The sequence below is a fragment of the Pantherophis guttatus genome, chromosome 1 (genome assembly GCF_059756535.1).
Source record: "Pantherophis guttatus breed Tessera chromosome 1, ASM5975653v1, whole genome shotgun sequence".
NCBI lineage: Eukaryota > Metazoa > Chordata > Lepidosauria > Squamata > Colubridae > Pantherophis > Pantherophis guttatus.
The window spans coordinates 302,247,170-302,263,754 of record NC_142063.1 but is presented as its reverse complement, the minus strand read 5'-3'; the positions used below and the strand labels follow the sequence as shown (position 1 = coordinate 302,263,754).

Below are 16,585 nucleotides of genomic sequence, written 5' to 3'. Positions count from 1 at the left end.
TGGCAGCTTTGTGCATGCGCACAATAGGAACAGGTTCTTCCTGTTCCTCTGCCTCTCTGATGTCCAACTCTGGAGGCTCCGAAGTCCGTGCATAACTCCCAGATAGCCCTGGCCCCATCTCTGTCTCTGACGAAGAGCCCTCGTCCAAGCCTTCCCAGACCCCAGGACTGGCCCATGGTCCTCCCAACCTCCTCACTGTCCAACTCCGCTGCCAGCTCCACAGGCTGCTGGCAAACACCAACACACATATGCTCCAGCGCACTGGCCAGCTGACCAGCTGGCCAGCTCATATGCATGTGCTGGAAACCAGAAGAGCAGCTGGCGATGGCGCACATGTCCACAGAGAGGGCTCTGCATGCCACCTCTGGCACATGTGCCATAGGTTCGCCATTACAGTACTAGAAGAAAACGAAAGTCTAGTAGGCCAGTTACCAGACCATCTGAGAGAAATTTTGCCATGAATTTCTAGGAAGCCCTTAATTCCAGAATTAGGACACAGAAAGGATTAAAAATATAACTAATCTTCTATCATAATTCCCTCTATATATAGGATGAGAGTTGTTTTAACACTGAAATATTGGCTTCAAGAACCTATTCGGTTAGATGTATTATAAAGACAAATAACATTCCCATTACTTTTTATTAACTATAAGGAGAGCACAGAGAATAGGCAGTGCAATTAGCTGTGTTTGACACTGAAAAATCAAAAGTATTTTGCTATTCTCTTGCATCTGCTTCATCACCAGTTTAAACTAACAACAAAAATACAATTCTGAATCCGCCCAAATCTTACATGCACTCTGTGCCACTCTTGTTCCTATGAAATTTAACATAAAATATTAAATCACATCCACTGGACAGAAGTTAAGATTTAGTAAGAAAGTAACAATTCTTGAACACAATGTTCCATGTTGGAAAATAAACACCCTTTAATTGCAAAAAAGTATTTAGAGAAGGACTCGAGAATCTAAAATATTGCCCTCAGGAATTTAGAATGCAGGAATGGTCCAAAATAAGCTCTTTCCAAAATCTGTGATTACTTTAGTCATAAATAATTTAATAGCAGCAGACACACAACTTTTATTTCAAGCAAAAGGATCTTAAATTACCTACAACACTTTTGTGTGCTGTTTATTCATTTTCAGACTGAGTCGTCTTCTTATCTGAGACATCAAACACCACCCAGATCTTTAAAGCCTTTTATCTGTCCAGTGAAGTTGCCTTGGATTACAATTACTCAAATTTTGTCTTTTGCTAATCAATCAAAATGTGATTATCAATACAATAGTGAGCAAAGGGCTTCAATATTCTTTTAAGACTAATTAGTGTCTTCGAATAAAATCACAGTATCATTTGTCTAAAGAAGAATTAACCAGCTGTTTCTAGCTCTTAGAAGTCTAGATCAGATAAGAGACCCAGGAATTACTGTAAAAACAGAAAAGCAGAGACCAGTAAAGATACCTGTTTAATCAATATCTGAGTTGAGATATAAGTGTTAAGTTGCTTCAATAGGATGCATCTTACTTGTAAACTTTATGTTCTGTATACATAAGCAAGAGTAGCTAGTTATTTATGTGGTAGCTTTTTCTGAGACTGAAACAGGTAGAAGGTCTACATAGAAATAAAAAGAGACAGCTTAATATAGGTAGTCCTTGTTTAGTCTCTGCCTCATTCAGTGACTGTTTGCAGTTACAGCAGTGATGAAAAAGTAACTTTGCAAACAATCTTTGCATTCACAACCTTTGCAGCAGGGGTGAAATCTAAAATTTTTCCCTACCGGTTCTGTGGGCGTGGCTTGGTGGGGGAGTGTCCTGTGACTGAGTGGGCGCGGCCAACTCAGTCACTCAGCTACGTCCACTCAGTCACAAGACCCCCTCCCACCAAGTCACGCCCACAGAACCCAGTAAGAAAAATTTTTAAATTTCTATTCTGCTGGCATATCCTTACCTTTCTCCCGCGGCTCCGCCCACCCACCCCATCTCCTGGAGTCAGGGAATGCACCATTCCCCAACTCCTACTGCTCACCTTTCTCCTGCAGCTGGCTGTCAGGGAAGGCAAGCGCCCGAAAGGGACCGGAGTCGCTCACTCTCCTTGAAGCGCACACTTTTATTTAATTCAGCGGCAGGTTGGATGTGCGCTTGTGCAGCTGGCATGTGGACCAGAGTGGCTCATTCAAGAAGGAGAGTGAGCGACTCCGATACCTTTCATGGTGCATTCCCTGACTCCGGGGAATGGGGCAGGTGGGTGGAGCCTCCAGCTTCCATTGCTACCGGTTCTCCAAACCACCGGCCATCATCGCTACCTACTCGCCCAAGCCGGTCCGAACCGGGAGCATTTCACCCCTGCTTTGCAGATCTGTAAAGCAAAGGAAAGCTGAAATAACATCAAAAACAGAGCCACAGTTTCTGTTAGCAACTACTTTACTTAACAAGTGAGTTGCTGGTCCCAATTGTGATTCTAAATGAGAACTACCTGTATGTTATAGATCCGTGATGGCAAACCTATGGCACATGTGCCAGAGGTGGCACGCATAGCCATATCAGTGGGCATGTGAGCTCAGCTCCAGCGCGAGTGCATGCGCCAGCCAGCTGATTTTTGGGCCTTTTGGGCCCACCAGAATTAGGGAAACAGGCTTTTTCCTGCCTCCGGAGGGCTTCGGGAGGTGGTGGGAAAGGCCCATTTTCACCCTACCCAGATTCCTAGAAAGACTCTGGAGCCTGGGAAGAGAGAAAAACGGGACATTGCATGCCAGGAGCGGGGAGAGGGGGGTCGCACGCTCATGTGCAGAGGCGGTGCGCATAGAATTATGGGTGTGGCCACGTGCACGCGTGACACACACACACTCCCCCCACTCCTGGCACACGATGGCAAAAAAGTTAGCCATTACTGTTAGAGATCATTCAAAAATGAATACACAATTCAGAGGGAATATAATCTGTAATATATGATAGATATGATTTGTAGTGCTCCAATATACTATATTAAAAATAATTGTATTTTATTTTTATTAAACATTTTGAAGTCAAGTAGTAAGGGAAATATCCTGTTTTGGATTAATAATATTCTGTGGCAGTCTAAAAATTAAAAGCAGTTTAAAAGCTCAATCAAATACTAGATCAAACAAAACTGAACCATTGTTCTCTTAGCAACTATGTTTAACTGCAGATTTAGATGTATATTTTGCCACACAAACTGATCCCTCATAAATTCTCAGGATTCATAATGAAGGCAGTGCTATCTAGTGACATGGCTTACCTGTTCCTAGCACATGTACTGAGTCTCCATTGGGGAATTACACATAAAGTTCAACAGGAATATTAAGGAAATTTCATATGAACATTTTATTGCCAATACTCAATCTCCAATAACATGCTTCAGTTTAACTATAAAGGTTCAATTTTGACTCAGAAAGAGTTCTAAGAAAAAGCCCATCATTCTAGATTTGTAAACCTTTTAATAACCTTTGCTTCATTTTCTTTGTCTTCTAAACATAAGCCCATCCTCCCTCATATGTTTCAGGCACTACTGAAATACCTAGCCAAAAATGAATTCCTTTCCCCCTTTATTAAACACACAGCAATTATTTCAGCAGATTTTTGACATAATGAATAAAACTTAAATTTCAGGATACAACACGGTCCATTGTTTGATATATCAGTCCACACAATATTGTTCAAACTTTTCATAAACATATACTTTTTATATATAATTTTATATTCAATATACAATTTAGGCATGTATAACTCATCTGTTATGTATTTGTTTTTATCCTTCTTTTACCCACAACAATAATCCTGTGAGTGAGATAGTCTGAGAGAGAGTGACTGGTCCAAAGTCACCCAACTGGCTTATATGCCTAAGGCAGGACTAGAACTCGCAATCTCCTTGTTTCTAATCTGCTGCTGGCTCTGACAAATGCAACAAACCTTTAATAAAAGTTAAGTAAAATTTGGTAAGAATAGAATAGAATAGAATAGAATAGAATAGAATAGAATAGAATAGAATAGAATAGAATAGAATAGAATAGAATAGAATAGAATAGAATAGAATAGAATAGAATAGAAATCTTTATTGGCCAAGTGTGATTGGACACACAAGGATTTTGTCTTGGTGCATACTCTCTCTGTGTACATAAAAAAAAAGATACATTCGTCTAGAATCATAAGATACAACACTTAATGATAGTCATAGGGAAAAATAGCCATTCCGTCCCCACATTATTCTATTACATAGAGGATTAGATTAAGATATATATTGTATTAACTTTATTTTAGGTACTAGACAACCCATGTCCTGTTGTATCATCATTTCAGAGATATTTCCTTACCTAAAAAGACAAACAGAGAAACAGTAGAAGTGGAAACAACTTCTAAATTCCTGCTGGTTTCCCCACTGAGTTTCCTTATAGGAAGTCAGCAGGTAGCATGAGAAGCTTTCCCCTTCCTTCCTTCCTTCCTTCCTTCCTTCCTTCCTTCCATCCATCCATCCATCCATCCATCCATCGCTTTCCGCTTGATTGTTTGCCTGATTATTTCATTTTCCTAATCAAGGAACTCCCATGGAGAATACCACATCCCAACCAAAACAGGGCAAGCAAGCTATTGTACATAAACAGGTAGCAAACCCTGCATTCACTGATGATGAGTTAGTTGGGTAATGAAATATCTACAAGCAAGCAAACAAAGAAGATCAACGGGCACGAAGGATTCCATAGTGTAATCCTGAGCTACATATATTCTCTTCTATTGCATTCTAATTCTTTGCTTGCATTTAGAGTCTGGAGACTCAAGTGATATGAAAGCATTTGTGACAAATAAAATTGTCTGGTAATCCTAATTCCAATTTTTTTACTTATCGCAAATCTCACCGTAACATTTCAGATTTTAGTTATTTTCATTTCACTTTTATGACATTACATAAATTTTACATGCTTTTCACAATTAATTACAAAACATTATTTAAAATGCTAAATAAACTTAAACTTTGCCAAAGCAGAGAAACATCTGGAAAAAAAACAGTGGGAATGTCTAAAAATATGTAGATGATCATATTTCATGGCAGGGTAATTGTATCTCTTTGCAAATCATGTATCACAATTTCATTTCAACAGTACATGAACAACAGTCAAAACAAAATGACACCTGAGGAGGCAAATACCCAAATAAGCAACAACTGCAACATCCTTCAGATCACATCAATCTCTAGTAACTATTTGCATTTTAAAGAATCATACTTTAAGAAACAAAGAAAAAAGGTAAAGCCAAGATAATCATAGAAACTACATTAGTTTTTATTATATAGTGATATGTCACACATTCAGATTATGATAGTTGCAGTAAAGACAATACTTTCATTAGAAACCTTAATATTAACCAATTTATGTGTATTATTATTACGTTTTCCCCACCTTTTATACATAAAATAAAGGCAGTAATTATTTTGTCTTCTATTTTTTCACAAGACTTATATTATATTTACAATAGTCTAATAATTGCAAAAATAATAATTCATTAAAGGATATTAATTATTAATATTATATTACTGAGCATTTCACACTACAAAAGAAAAATCAATCAAAATGGATAAATAATACTGGTAAAATATTACTTATTTTCTGCATGGATTAAGATTGCCAGATATCCAAGAGAACTGAGTAGTGATCTTAAAAGGCTTTCCTTATTTATTCTTCTATCCCCTGAATGCATATTCACATATATGAATTTGTTCATCTGCTTTCCATCAAAAACCTACTAAGGGGGAAGGGGGTAGGTTTATTTATCCTTTAATTTCTATAGTTCCTCAAAGAATTAAAATGTTATCTAGGTTCAGCAATCTGCCACTACTCAGGGTGGCTAGAAAGAAAAAAATTGAGAGTTGGGGACAAGGGTCAAGCAGATATAATAGATTAGGGGATACATTTCCACATATTGCCTGCCACATAATGAAAGCAGAAAGGCTCTTTTCACCTCCAGCCAATGAACAACCTTCAGAATATTTTCTTCTCATCTGACAGAGAACTAACTTCTCCCATTTATGTGTTCATCTTGCTGGTTCAGCCTCCAAGATTCATACCTGACCAAGTTGGATACTTTCTAAACTGCATGTTTTCATCTACATATTCTATTTAGTAACTTACATTTTCAGAAGTGTTTTGCTGCTTTGCATTACAGGGATGTGTAATTTGCATTACACATGTGCTAATGATGTGCTAATGATGAAAGAAAACATTGGAACAATGAAATGAAATAATAAAATAAAATAAAATAAAATGTAAATTAGTAATTTTGTGAGATGACATAAGGACATTTGCATCCTTTTTCTGAATTTTACAAATTCAAATTCTACAGTGGCACTACTGAATCCCATGAAAACATCAAAACCTCTTATTCTGATCATTTAGCTAGCAGCAAACACAGAAATCCATGACTGGAACAGTACTTCTTACCGAATGTGTGTTGCAGGCAGGGACTCATACTGACGAGACAGAAATAATTCTCTGTGCTTCAATTGGTGCTTCTGTTTATCGGTCAGATCTATTTCTTTGGGAATTTCAGATTCTTCCTCAACTTCTTCTACACAAAAAAAGAAAAGAGAGGCCTGGTGTTATCTTTAGAACCATTTTTCAAGGAAGGTTTCTGTCCTCTATGAAACTTTCCACCTTATTTTTAATAGAATTGCATCTTTCTGTTTCTGCAAAAAACTCAAAACAGTAATCAAACTGATCACAACAAAAAACAATATTCAACAGGAAAAGTCTATTTACAAGAATTATTTTCTATAACACAACAACAATAAATAATAGAACTACCTTTCACCCTTGAGCTTTTTTACAATTCAATTATAATCATATTGGAGTTGGAGTGAACTGTGTCTCTCTATTAGCATAATGGTATAACTGGCAAAAGACATTTAAGAGCTAAGAAGAAATAAAAAGATGAAGAAAACTTCTTTTCCTAATCTTTTTATTTCTTCTTGGCCCTTAAATGTATTGGAAGAAATTCCCTTTCATTATATTGAATTTAGCTCTTTAAAATAAAACCTATAATACCACTTTTGAGACTGAGCCATTATTCTTATCTTACATTTATTTTATGAATCTGCACTGTATATACATTTTTAAATAGCTGGTGTATAAATGTAGATTTTATACATTTTGATTTAGATTTTTAATATCATCAAATAATTCAGTATTATTTGGAATTGCAGCACTTATTTTAAATCAGATGATCACAGGTCAGGAATGTCAGGAAGAATTCTTTATATCAGTCAAGCAAATATTTCTTATGGTCATAGACCAGCATAAGAAGGATGAGGTATAGACAATGTAATGTATAAAAATATATCAGTATCGAAGAATAATTATAAAGAGCTCAAAAATATAGAACAGAAATATATAAAGAAACAAAAGTCTTAAACGAGTGCTTTGGCCTGATTATATCCCATGCTGAGTAGAAGGATCTGGAGAGAAGCCCAAGGATGAGATTTCAGTTATCTTGCTTTTTCCATGTGGACTGAAAATCATAGTTAATGGGACAAGGACAAGGACAAGTTAATGGAACAAGGAAAACTCTATATAATTCTATATCAAAACTCTCCGATTCCTAATGGTATAATAGCCCCATATGAAACCTTTTCCTATTTAGTTATATTGCTGCGAACAACAAAACTGGAAAAGATTCATGTGAAAAACAATTTCTATACAAGTTTCTGGGCTGATATTACACAAACGTCTAGATTGAGCATGTCTTCAGAGGCACTTTAATCCAATCCTTGCTTTTTTAAAAAACCAATCTGTTAGCCCTAGAGATTGTTACAGTCATAATCTAAGAATCCTAATACCAGTGGAACCCTAGGGCCTGCTCAAATCTGCATTCATCCTTGGGTATAGCTTCTATTTATGCTCATACATTCTCACCATACATATAAAGTAATTAATTAATAGGGAATAATGTGAAAAAGGCCTATAGAAGAAAGGGGCTACAAGTATGTAAAACCAAAGTTTGGAGAGAAGAGTCCTTCTCAGAAGTCCTTTGGATTTTACACACTGTGGCCCTCTCTAATGCCTTGGGGCAGCTTCTGTGTTACATAGCACATTCCTGCAATTACCATCTATCTTAGGGGGAACAGAAATGTCTTGATCTGTGTTCTTCCTTTTTAACACCTTGATGTGAGAGACACCAGATTACATCTCTGCCTGCATTCTCCTCCCTTCCATCTCAATCCAACAGTTTTAACCAACAAGGATAGGGCTGGTGAGAATCTTATTGACTTCTTGCTTTTAAGCACGCTGTCTTCTTCACCTTTTTGTTCTTGAGACTAGGATTCCAAAATAGCTAAATTTTTGTTCTCTCTAGCCAAAACGGTGAAACTGTATACTTGTAATACATTCCATATTTAAGATCAGTTTCTATGCTACAAACTATTTACAAAAACCAAAGAGCATAATAAATTGAGCATAATAAAATACAGAATTTGGTAAAAAAAAAAAAAAAGGAAAGGCAAATTTTTAATATTTCACTTTTCCTAGTATTCCCACTTTATTATAAATTCTTGACAGCAAAATAACTGAGATTTTTCACCAATTAGAATCAGAAGATGCCAATTTTACAGTGCAGCTTATACTAGGAAAGTGACTATGTACAGCACAGGTGGAAAATGAATTTTCCCAAGATACCATATGAGAAACTGGGACTGTTATGCAGGGTGAGAATGCCTCTGCTGATACTTCACCTTCTGCCAATGCCCTGCTGATGCTTTGCGCCCTCTTGACAATGCCGCAAGCCACATAAGGACGACCGAAGGGCCAGATTCGGCCTGTGGGCCATTAAAGGCCTATGTCTGATATACACAATTTAGGCAACTAAAATTAGAAACTTGTCAAGGAGTTTGTAAAAAAAAAAAAAAACTCCAAGAAAATAGAGTTACATTATGTTAACTAACTGACTTCCACCTCTAAAGTTTAAGCATATGCCCCAGATATTTGTAGAATAGGGAGTCTGTTGTCCAACTCATTTTGAATTAAGTATTTCGACATGACATTTTTACACTGACTCAGCCCTCATTACCTAATACTAGCATTACAATCAACATTAAAAATAAGAGAGAAATAACTGAAAAACGTGAGAGTGGTAAGCCAGGCATTACCAATAAACAAATTTTAAAAAGAACTACTGTCTCCAAACTTGAAAAAGAATTAAGAACCATCTCCAAACTTTGTTTCTGACCTGTCTAAACCAAATATCGTAACTGCAAACAAGCACTCAATTCCATAAAATTACTTTTTGCACTGCCAAGACAGGAGGAGGAGGAGGAGGAAAAGAAATTAGAGGAGTTGTTGGTATTCACTGAATTTGCTTGTTTTCTTGTTTCATTATCCTATCTATGATGATGATGTTACCTAGTTAGGGTAATAAAATGTCTGCAAGAAAACAAGCAAGCTCAGACAGCACCAAGGACCCCTCATTTCAACTTTGAGCTACAAATGTTCTCCTTTATTAGAGAAGAAATTATTCAAGTTCTAGATATATGGGCCAGCCTGTTCAAATTCTGCTCCAGCAGTTGCTTGAGTGGATTGATATTAAACAAGAGCAAGAATGCTTATCCCCTAATGATATGCTTGGCTGCATTACTTAATTTCTTAAATCAAGCTTAAAATGTCAGGTAAGGAGCTGAAGTCAATAGTCTTTATGGTGGAAAACAAAGTTTATTCAAGCATGCTTTAAAAGCCACCAGAACACTTTAGACAGACATTTCTAAAGAATGAAGAAAGGTACCTACATTAGCAATGTTCAATCCTATATAGTTGTGAATCCATTGGTTTGGTCGGGCCCTCTGGTTCTGGCTCTGCAAAGTGAGCCCCAAGCCAGGCTGAATTTTTCACCTTAAAAAGAAGCCACTTGAATAGGCCATGCTGGAAAAGTCCAGTAAAGGTTGACTGATCTGGAATTAGACCATCATCATCTGAGACGTCCAATTCCCTGGTCTCTCCCTCCTCTGAGAGTGGAGACTGGCTCTTTGGGGAGGGAGCTGGAGAGAATGGTTCAGGGATGGTTGGAAATTCCCCTTGGAATTGAGGGGCCTGGCACTGGCTGGGATTTACAGAGAAGACAGACGCCCCTGAGGATGCACATCTGGACTGCTGCATTCCTGCAGATATGCCCTGCCTGATGGCCTCAGTGATAATTGCCTGCGTATTCTCTGGAATTACTGATTCTGCCCCCATCTCTGGGCACAGCCCAGCCGCTGTTGGGGTGAAGGTGGCCTCAGGAACAGCTCTGGCACTTTTACAGGGTTGCTTACAAATCCTTCAGTATTTTGCAAGTCTGACATTCAGTCCCATAGCCCTACATTGTTGGCAGGTAATAATGAGCCTTCTGGAGAAAATTAATCTCCAGCTCCCCCTGGTGACAGGCCCAGAGAATGCAGCCTATTGGACTGGCTTCGCTCGTCTCTGAACTCTTGACAGTTGGTTGCTTGCCCTGTCAGCTTTGGCACAATTTTTTTCCAGAGCTTTATCTCTGCGCCACTCATCCTTTTGGGCTGCCTTAGAGCCCTTGCTGGACAGTGCAGCCAAGCTGTGAGCCTTAGATCTGTGCTCACACCTGGCTCCTGTCGAGGCATTTGCCCGGTTAGCTGCTGTTTCTGCAGCATGCTTCCCCATGCTGTCAGCTGCCACTTTATCCGCCATTTTAGATTGTCACTTTTCGCGCCCTTTTCTCCTCCCTTGGTAAGGGCTCTTAGGGCTTCAGATATCTCTAGGGCTATTGGAGCTCAATGCTCACTTCGAATCTTTAGGAGAGCCCTTGGCTAGCACTAATGGGCAGAAGCCCTTTCCCCTGCCTGCGGATTGTTAGCCTGTGGCTGGCTAAATGGGAGTGTGACGCTCTTTGCACCTTTGGCAGCGCAGCTGTGAAATTTGGAATGCTACAGCTCCTTGCCAATTTCAGCAATCATTGGGGCTTATCACAATGGGAGCGCAAAGCTCCGCTCAATGCCATAGCACAGCTGCTTGAAAGGGAGTGCTACGGTTCCAGGCAATGCCGCTATCCTGGGCCTAACAAGAGCACAAAGCTCCACACAGGTTCCTTGTGCTGTTTGTGGCGAGCACAACAGCTCCTGTCACTTCAAAATATTGGGCGCCACAGCACAGGAGCACAAAGCTCCTGCAATGGCCGCCTGACTCGATCAATGGCGGGAGCACGAAAGCTCCACTATCCGGCCTCTCCGGCTGTTAAAATGGGAGCGTGAAAGCTCAGCTGCCTGGTGGGACGTGCGGGAGCGTGGAAGCTCCACAATCCAGCTTCCCTAGCTATCAAAATGGGAGCGTGAAAATTCCGCTGCCTCTTGCTGTCTGCAAATGACAATCCTGGGGTTAGCTGTGTGGGAGAGAACCCTGCCAGCTACCCTGCCAGCCAAGAGGTCACTGTCTGGTGGCTCGAGCCGAAGCCCTCGCTGCTGAGGTGATCCCAGCGACTCAATCAGATGTTTGGGAGTTAGCTGGGTTACACACTCACGAATTTGAAGTTTTTGATGAAGAAAGGATCCAGGAATGTTCCTGTCAAAAGTCGGGAGAAACTCTTAACACATCTGTCCTAGCTGACCTACTGTGTCAAAAGCTGGGAAGCCCTAGCAACAGAGGCGTATCCTAACAGCTCTGACAGACTCAGTCCAATCAGCTAAGCAGACAAGGTCAACCCATTCCTGGATGCTATCTCCACCACTATGGAGAAATGGCTGTTAGGCCAATAAAAAGTATTCATTATTATATTTCTTTTGAACAGTGGCCTCCAGGGGTAAACATAGCATGCCATCAAACATAGCACATTTTTAAGATCACTACCATTTGAGGAAACAATACTGTAAAACAAACAATCCACATACTAACAGTAGTAATCCACATACTAATAGCAAGAACTCTATGCCTCAGTGTTTTGTGAGCTGCACTATTGCGATTTGTTTCTACGTGCAATTGAAGGTGTTAAAGCCCTCTGTGGTTTGGGGCCTTTTTACCTATATATCCACTTACACCAAATAGAACCTACTTGCCTATGGGAGAGTGCAGAAAGTGCTTGCTGACAATCCTCCCACAGCAAGAGGAGACCTGTAGGCAAATATTTTCTGCAACAGCTTCTTTTCTGTTGAATGCCCTCTCACCAAAGACTTTAAAATCACAAGTTTACTCCTGGAATTCTGAAAGCTGTTAAAGATGCGATATTTCAAAAAGCAATCAGCAACTGAGACATTAATAATAAAGATACTGGAGATATGAGACTACTGTAAAGGTTTATGGTGGTATCTTTTGTGCTGTTGATATGATGAATTGTTACTATGTTGGGACATGTTTAATGATTTTGATTTTTAATTATTGAATTATGAATATTGCATTGTCACTCTTGCTTATGAGCGGCTTAATGGCACTCATAATGACTGCAGTGCCATAAAAGCAAGTGTAACTAATAAATAAATCGTAAGCAACAATTATTTCAGAAAAGTGACCACACAGTTCACACGGAACTCTCTCTAATTAATTGTTTATTTAATTATTGAGGTTCTAGGCTGCTCACCTTCAGAACAATTCTGGGTGGCTGCACAACTTAAAATAAATATTATGTTAAATTAGCATCAACCAAAGGACAACATGATCTCTAACCGTATGATCCCCAATTCACCATAACTAAAACACTGGAATAAATTGAAGTAATGTATGAAACTGCCTACAGTTTCTTGTGTTCTCCACCTTTAGCAATCACCTGCTTTATTCCTACCAGCATCTTCGCAACCTCCTAATGTTTGTCAGATGCAATATGGCAGAAGCATACTGGAAAAAAGGGAAATCGTTCAAAATTTTGCAGAGGCTTATTTAATCTTGATTATATTTTCCCTGGCAATCCCCTATTGCACCCCAACTTTGGGGAGACATTTTAAATGAAGAAATCACGAGATGTATGGAATACAAATTAAGAATTAAAAAAAAATCATGGAAGCAAAATCTAAATTAACTAAATTTAAAAGTCAAGATGTTAATCTTTCAGGGTTTGAAACAAAAGAAACCATGAAAAATGTGCTGAATTATTTCACTCTTCTACTGAACTATTAACAATATGAATAAATACAGAAAAAATAATTCTGCACTAAATTATCTAGATCAATCATGCTGTAGCTGAAAAAGGGGGAAAAATAAAACAGCAAATTTATTAGTCCTTAGTTCCAACTCTAATTGCTTGTAAAGATATATTTGATTACTTGTATGAAAATGCAGACAGGCATGAAATTCTGAATGCACATCCCACCAAGGGTAATGGAGTGTTAATAAATTGCATGCATATTCAGTTTCACATGCAGAGTCTAATGAGTTCATATAGAGAGACACAAAATATTATTTTAAGAATGCATAATTCATGCTATTTGTTTCTAAATAAAATAAAAAACAACTTACTTGCATGTTTGTCTGCAAGCATAATGAGGCTATTGGAGATGTCTCGTCGTCTGTAAAAACATACTACTTTTGCTTCCACATTACCACTGGCAGTCTGGAAAATGACAGAATTAATTAATGAAGTACATATTAAAGAGTAAACCTTAACATTCACCATCGACTTTCCACAAAGCCAAAATTCATCTTTTTTAATGTTGGCACATGTGATAAGAGTAATCATGTTGAACCAAAATTGATTTACAGAAGACAGAATAACAGAATTGGAAGGGACTTTGAAAAACTTCTAGTCCAATCCCATGCCCAAGCAGGAAACCTTATATCATTCCAGACAAATTGTTCTTCAATCTCTTCTTAAAAAGCTCTAGTGACAAAGCATTCAAAACTTCTGAAGAGAACCCTTAACCTTAGACTCTTAGCTTTGCTCTGAGACTGAAAACCTGTTTCTTTATGTAAGGATTAAGCCCAGTTGCCATTAAACCTGATACATTTTTCTTGAGGAGTTTTGTTTGTTTATTTGTTACTGTTAGAGCCTCAAAAAATATCTTTATTCCTGTATTTAATTATTTATGAGGGCAGAGCCTGCTTCTTTGGAAGAACTGCTAAACAACAAGATTGAAATCATCCATCAAAGTAGGACAGGTCAGAAAACCCAAGGATTTCAGGAACAGTACTTATTACTAGAGGGCATCATAGTAACAGAATTTTAAAAGATGTCAGAGTTTCTGTCTTCTTCATCTTATGCCAAACAGAATTAAGGCGCGGTTATTTGGAACTTCTTTCTCATGCTATCTACTTTTTCAGGATTAGGTTGCATACTTCTTCCCTTAACAATCCATTCCTATTATCTTCATCAAGTTACACATATTGTCTTTAAGACAGTCTTTAAGGCTATCAAACGTGCACACACATTTTATAGCATTGCCTCATAAAGAAGTTTCCAGGCTGTTTTGATAAGTAACAGAAAGATGCTGTGCTCACCTGAAATATAAAGCACTTCTTTCTAACCATTTTCAAAGCCTGCACAGTCCTATTATTCTAGTTAGTTAGTTAAAACATTTGGACCTTCAATATAAAAGAATCCCATACAGTCCTTGTTCTCAGTTTATTATTTAAATACCCTGTTTCCCCGAAAATAAGACATCCCCTGATAATAAGCCCAATCAGGCTTTTGAGCGCATGTACTAAAATAAGCCTCCCCCCCAAAATAAGCCCTCCCTGAACATATTTAAATGCAGAGCTGGAAATCAGGTAAGACGGCAAGAGGAGCCCCGTCTTGCTCCATGTGCCCAAAATAATAAGACCTCCCCAAAAATAAGGCCAAGTGCTTATTTCGGGGTTCAAAAAAATATAAGACAGGGTCTTACACAAAATATAACACAAAAATGAAGGAAGGAAGAAACCCTAGTATTTGGTTCTTAATCATATGTGGTATATGATATAGTAATCTATACAGTTCTTTTTCTCCTCCGTGCGCGCGCGCACACACACACACACACACACACACACAATTTTATTTTCAAGATTTTGTGAAGCAAAGTAGGTTTAGCCAAGGACACCTAGTAACATTGTAATTTAATTTGTTTCATAAAGTCTGCTAATCCTTCTAATCACACTTCATTCACCCTGACCAAGAGTGTACCCAAAAGACAAAAAAAAAAAAAAAGTTCTGTTTCAAACTTGAAAAAAAACTCAACAAGACTTGAAATGTTCCACATGGAAAAGCAATTCTAGTATGCTTATCACTTTCAAAGTCCGACATGATATAGGGCCAGGTTTTTGGTGGAACCACCCTTCCCTGAGGATATCTGCCTCTTTCACCAGATCAGATAGAGTAGGTACATTCCAGATCTCTGCCCTGAAATGCTGCCATCTATTGGATCTTAGAAGTGTACCTTTTCTGTAACAGCCTCTGCTCTGCAACCTTCTCTTTAAAAGAGAATATTTGTAGCTCAGGGTTCGACTATGGGGTCCTTGGTGCTCTCTGAGCTTGGTGGTTTTCTTATGGACATTTTGCTAGCAAACTAAGTAACATCATCAGCACTGCAAAAGACGTCTTGCAAGAAAACCACCAAGATCAGAGAATATCAAGGATCCCGCCTTTCTCCTTGAGATCCAGCAGGCCTTGCCTCTTTTAACTTTTTGGAAGGCTATATGTTTGGCTCTTCTCCCAACCACTAGAATAGGGAGAGGCTGGAGTCTGAAGATGATGGTGTTGGCTGCAGTGGAGAGGCATGGTTGTGATACCATGTTCTGAGTATTGATTTTCTTATTTTTATGGCTGTGTGGCTTTGTGAGCCACCCAGAGTTGTTGCTGGCCATATGTCTTTTAAATAAATAATAAAAACTCAGAACAAGCCCTTTGTTCATTCACTCTGCAGCACAGGTAACAAGATTTGAAGTCAATATCAGTTCATGAAGCCAACTTTCAGAAAGATTGCTACAATCATCATCGTCAAGCAAAGAATTGGGCAACCTGCCTATCATATTAAATTAAAAATTACTATCAGAAAACAGTATTTACACACATGTATTGCTAATGTGTTGAGTTTGTACTTGCAAAGACTTTAATATAATGTTGGCTTGGGCAGGTTGATAGTTCTGAGATGAGCCTTCTGTTGCTTTTCAGTTCTGATGCTAAAATTGCAGAGTCTATTTAAAACTGCAAAGTCCATAAATTGGGTTGGGTTGTTTGCTGAACTTTGGGTTGTGAATGCATTTTAGACATTTTTTTGTGCCATGACGCTGCTTAGATTCCACGGTATATCTAAAATTTCAAGACAGCGTTCTGGTGAACTGTTGATATATACCTCATCCTGCTAACTTCCACTGAGTCAGCTCTGGGAGTGGGGACAGGATGAGTGAGAGCTTCCATGATTTTTGTCCTATACAGAGCTTACGTGCAGACTTTGGTCTCATACTGCATGATCATGTTCAATTAATTTATTGTAAGAGTTATAATTAAGCAGCATGCAGACAGTACTTGGCTTAAGAATTATGTTTAAAAATTATTTGAAGACAAAACAACAGAAACACAAGTGAAATGGAAACAGTACATTAATTTTTTGTCTACTGCTAATTGACTACTGGCTTAATTAGCTGGCTTCTGTGAGTTAACTGCTGGCTAAGGAATGTTGATGAGACAGTCTGCTT

At 38.4% G+C, this 16,585-nt stretch overlaps 1 protein-coding gene across 1 annotated transcript in view; it reads right to left on the bottom strand.

The window, feature by feature from the left end:
- The window catches only part of MTA3 (metastasis associated 1 family member 3), a 125,490-nt gene that overhangs the window by 90,948 nt on the left and 17,957 nt on the right, over nucleotides 1-16,585 (bottom strand). The window contains exons 3-4 of the mRNA XM_034427684.3: nucleotides 13,436-13,529; nucleotides 6,446-6,572 (exon numbers count right to left, since the gene is read on the bottom strand). Coding sequence (XP_034283575.2) covers nucleotides 6,446-6,572; nucleotides 13,436-13,529 — 221 coding nt within the window. The remainder of the gene's footprint in view (nucleotides 1-6,445; nucleotides 6,573-13,435; nucleotides 13,530-16,585) is intronic.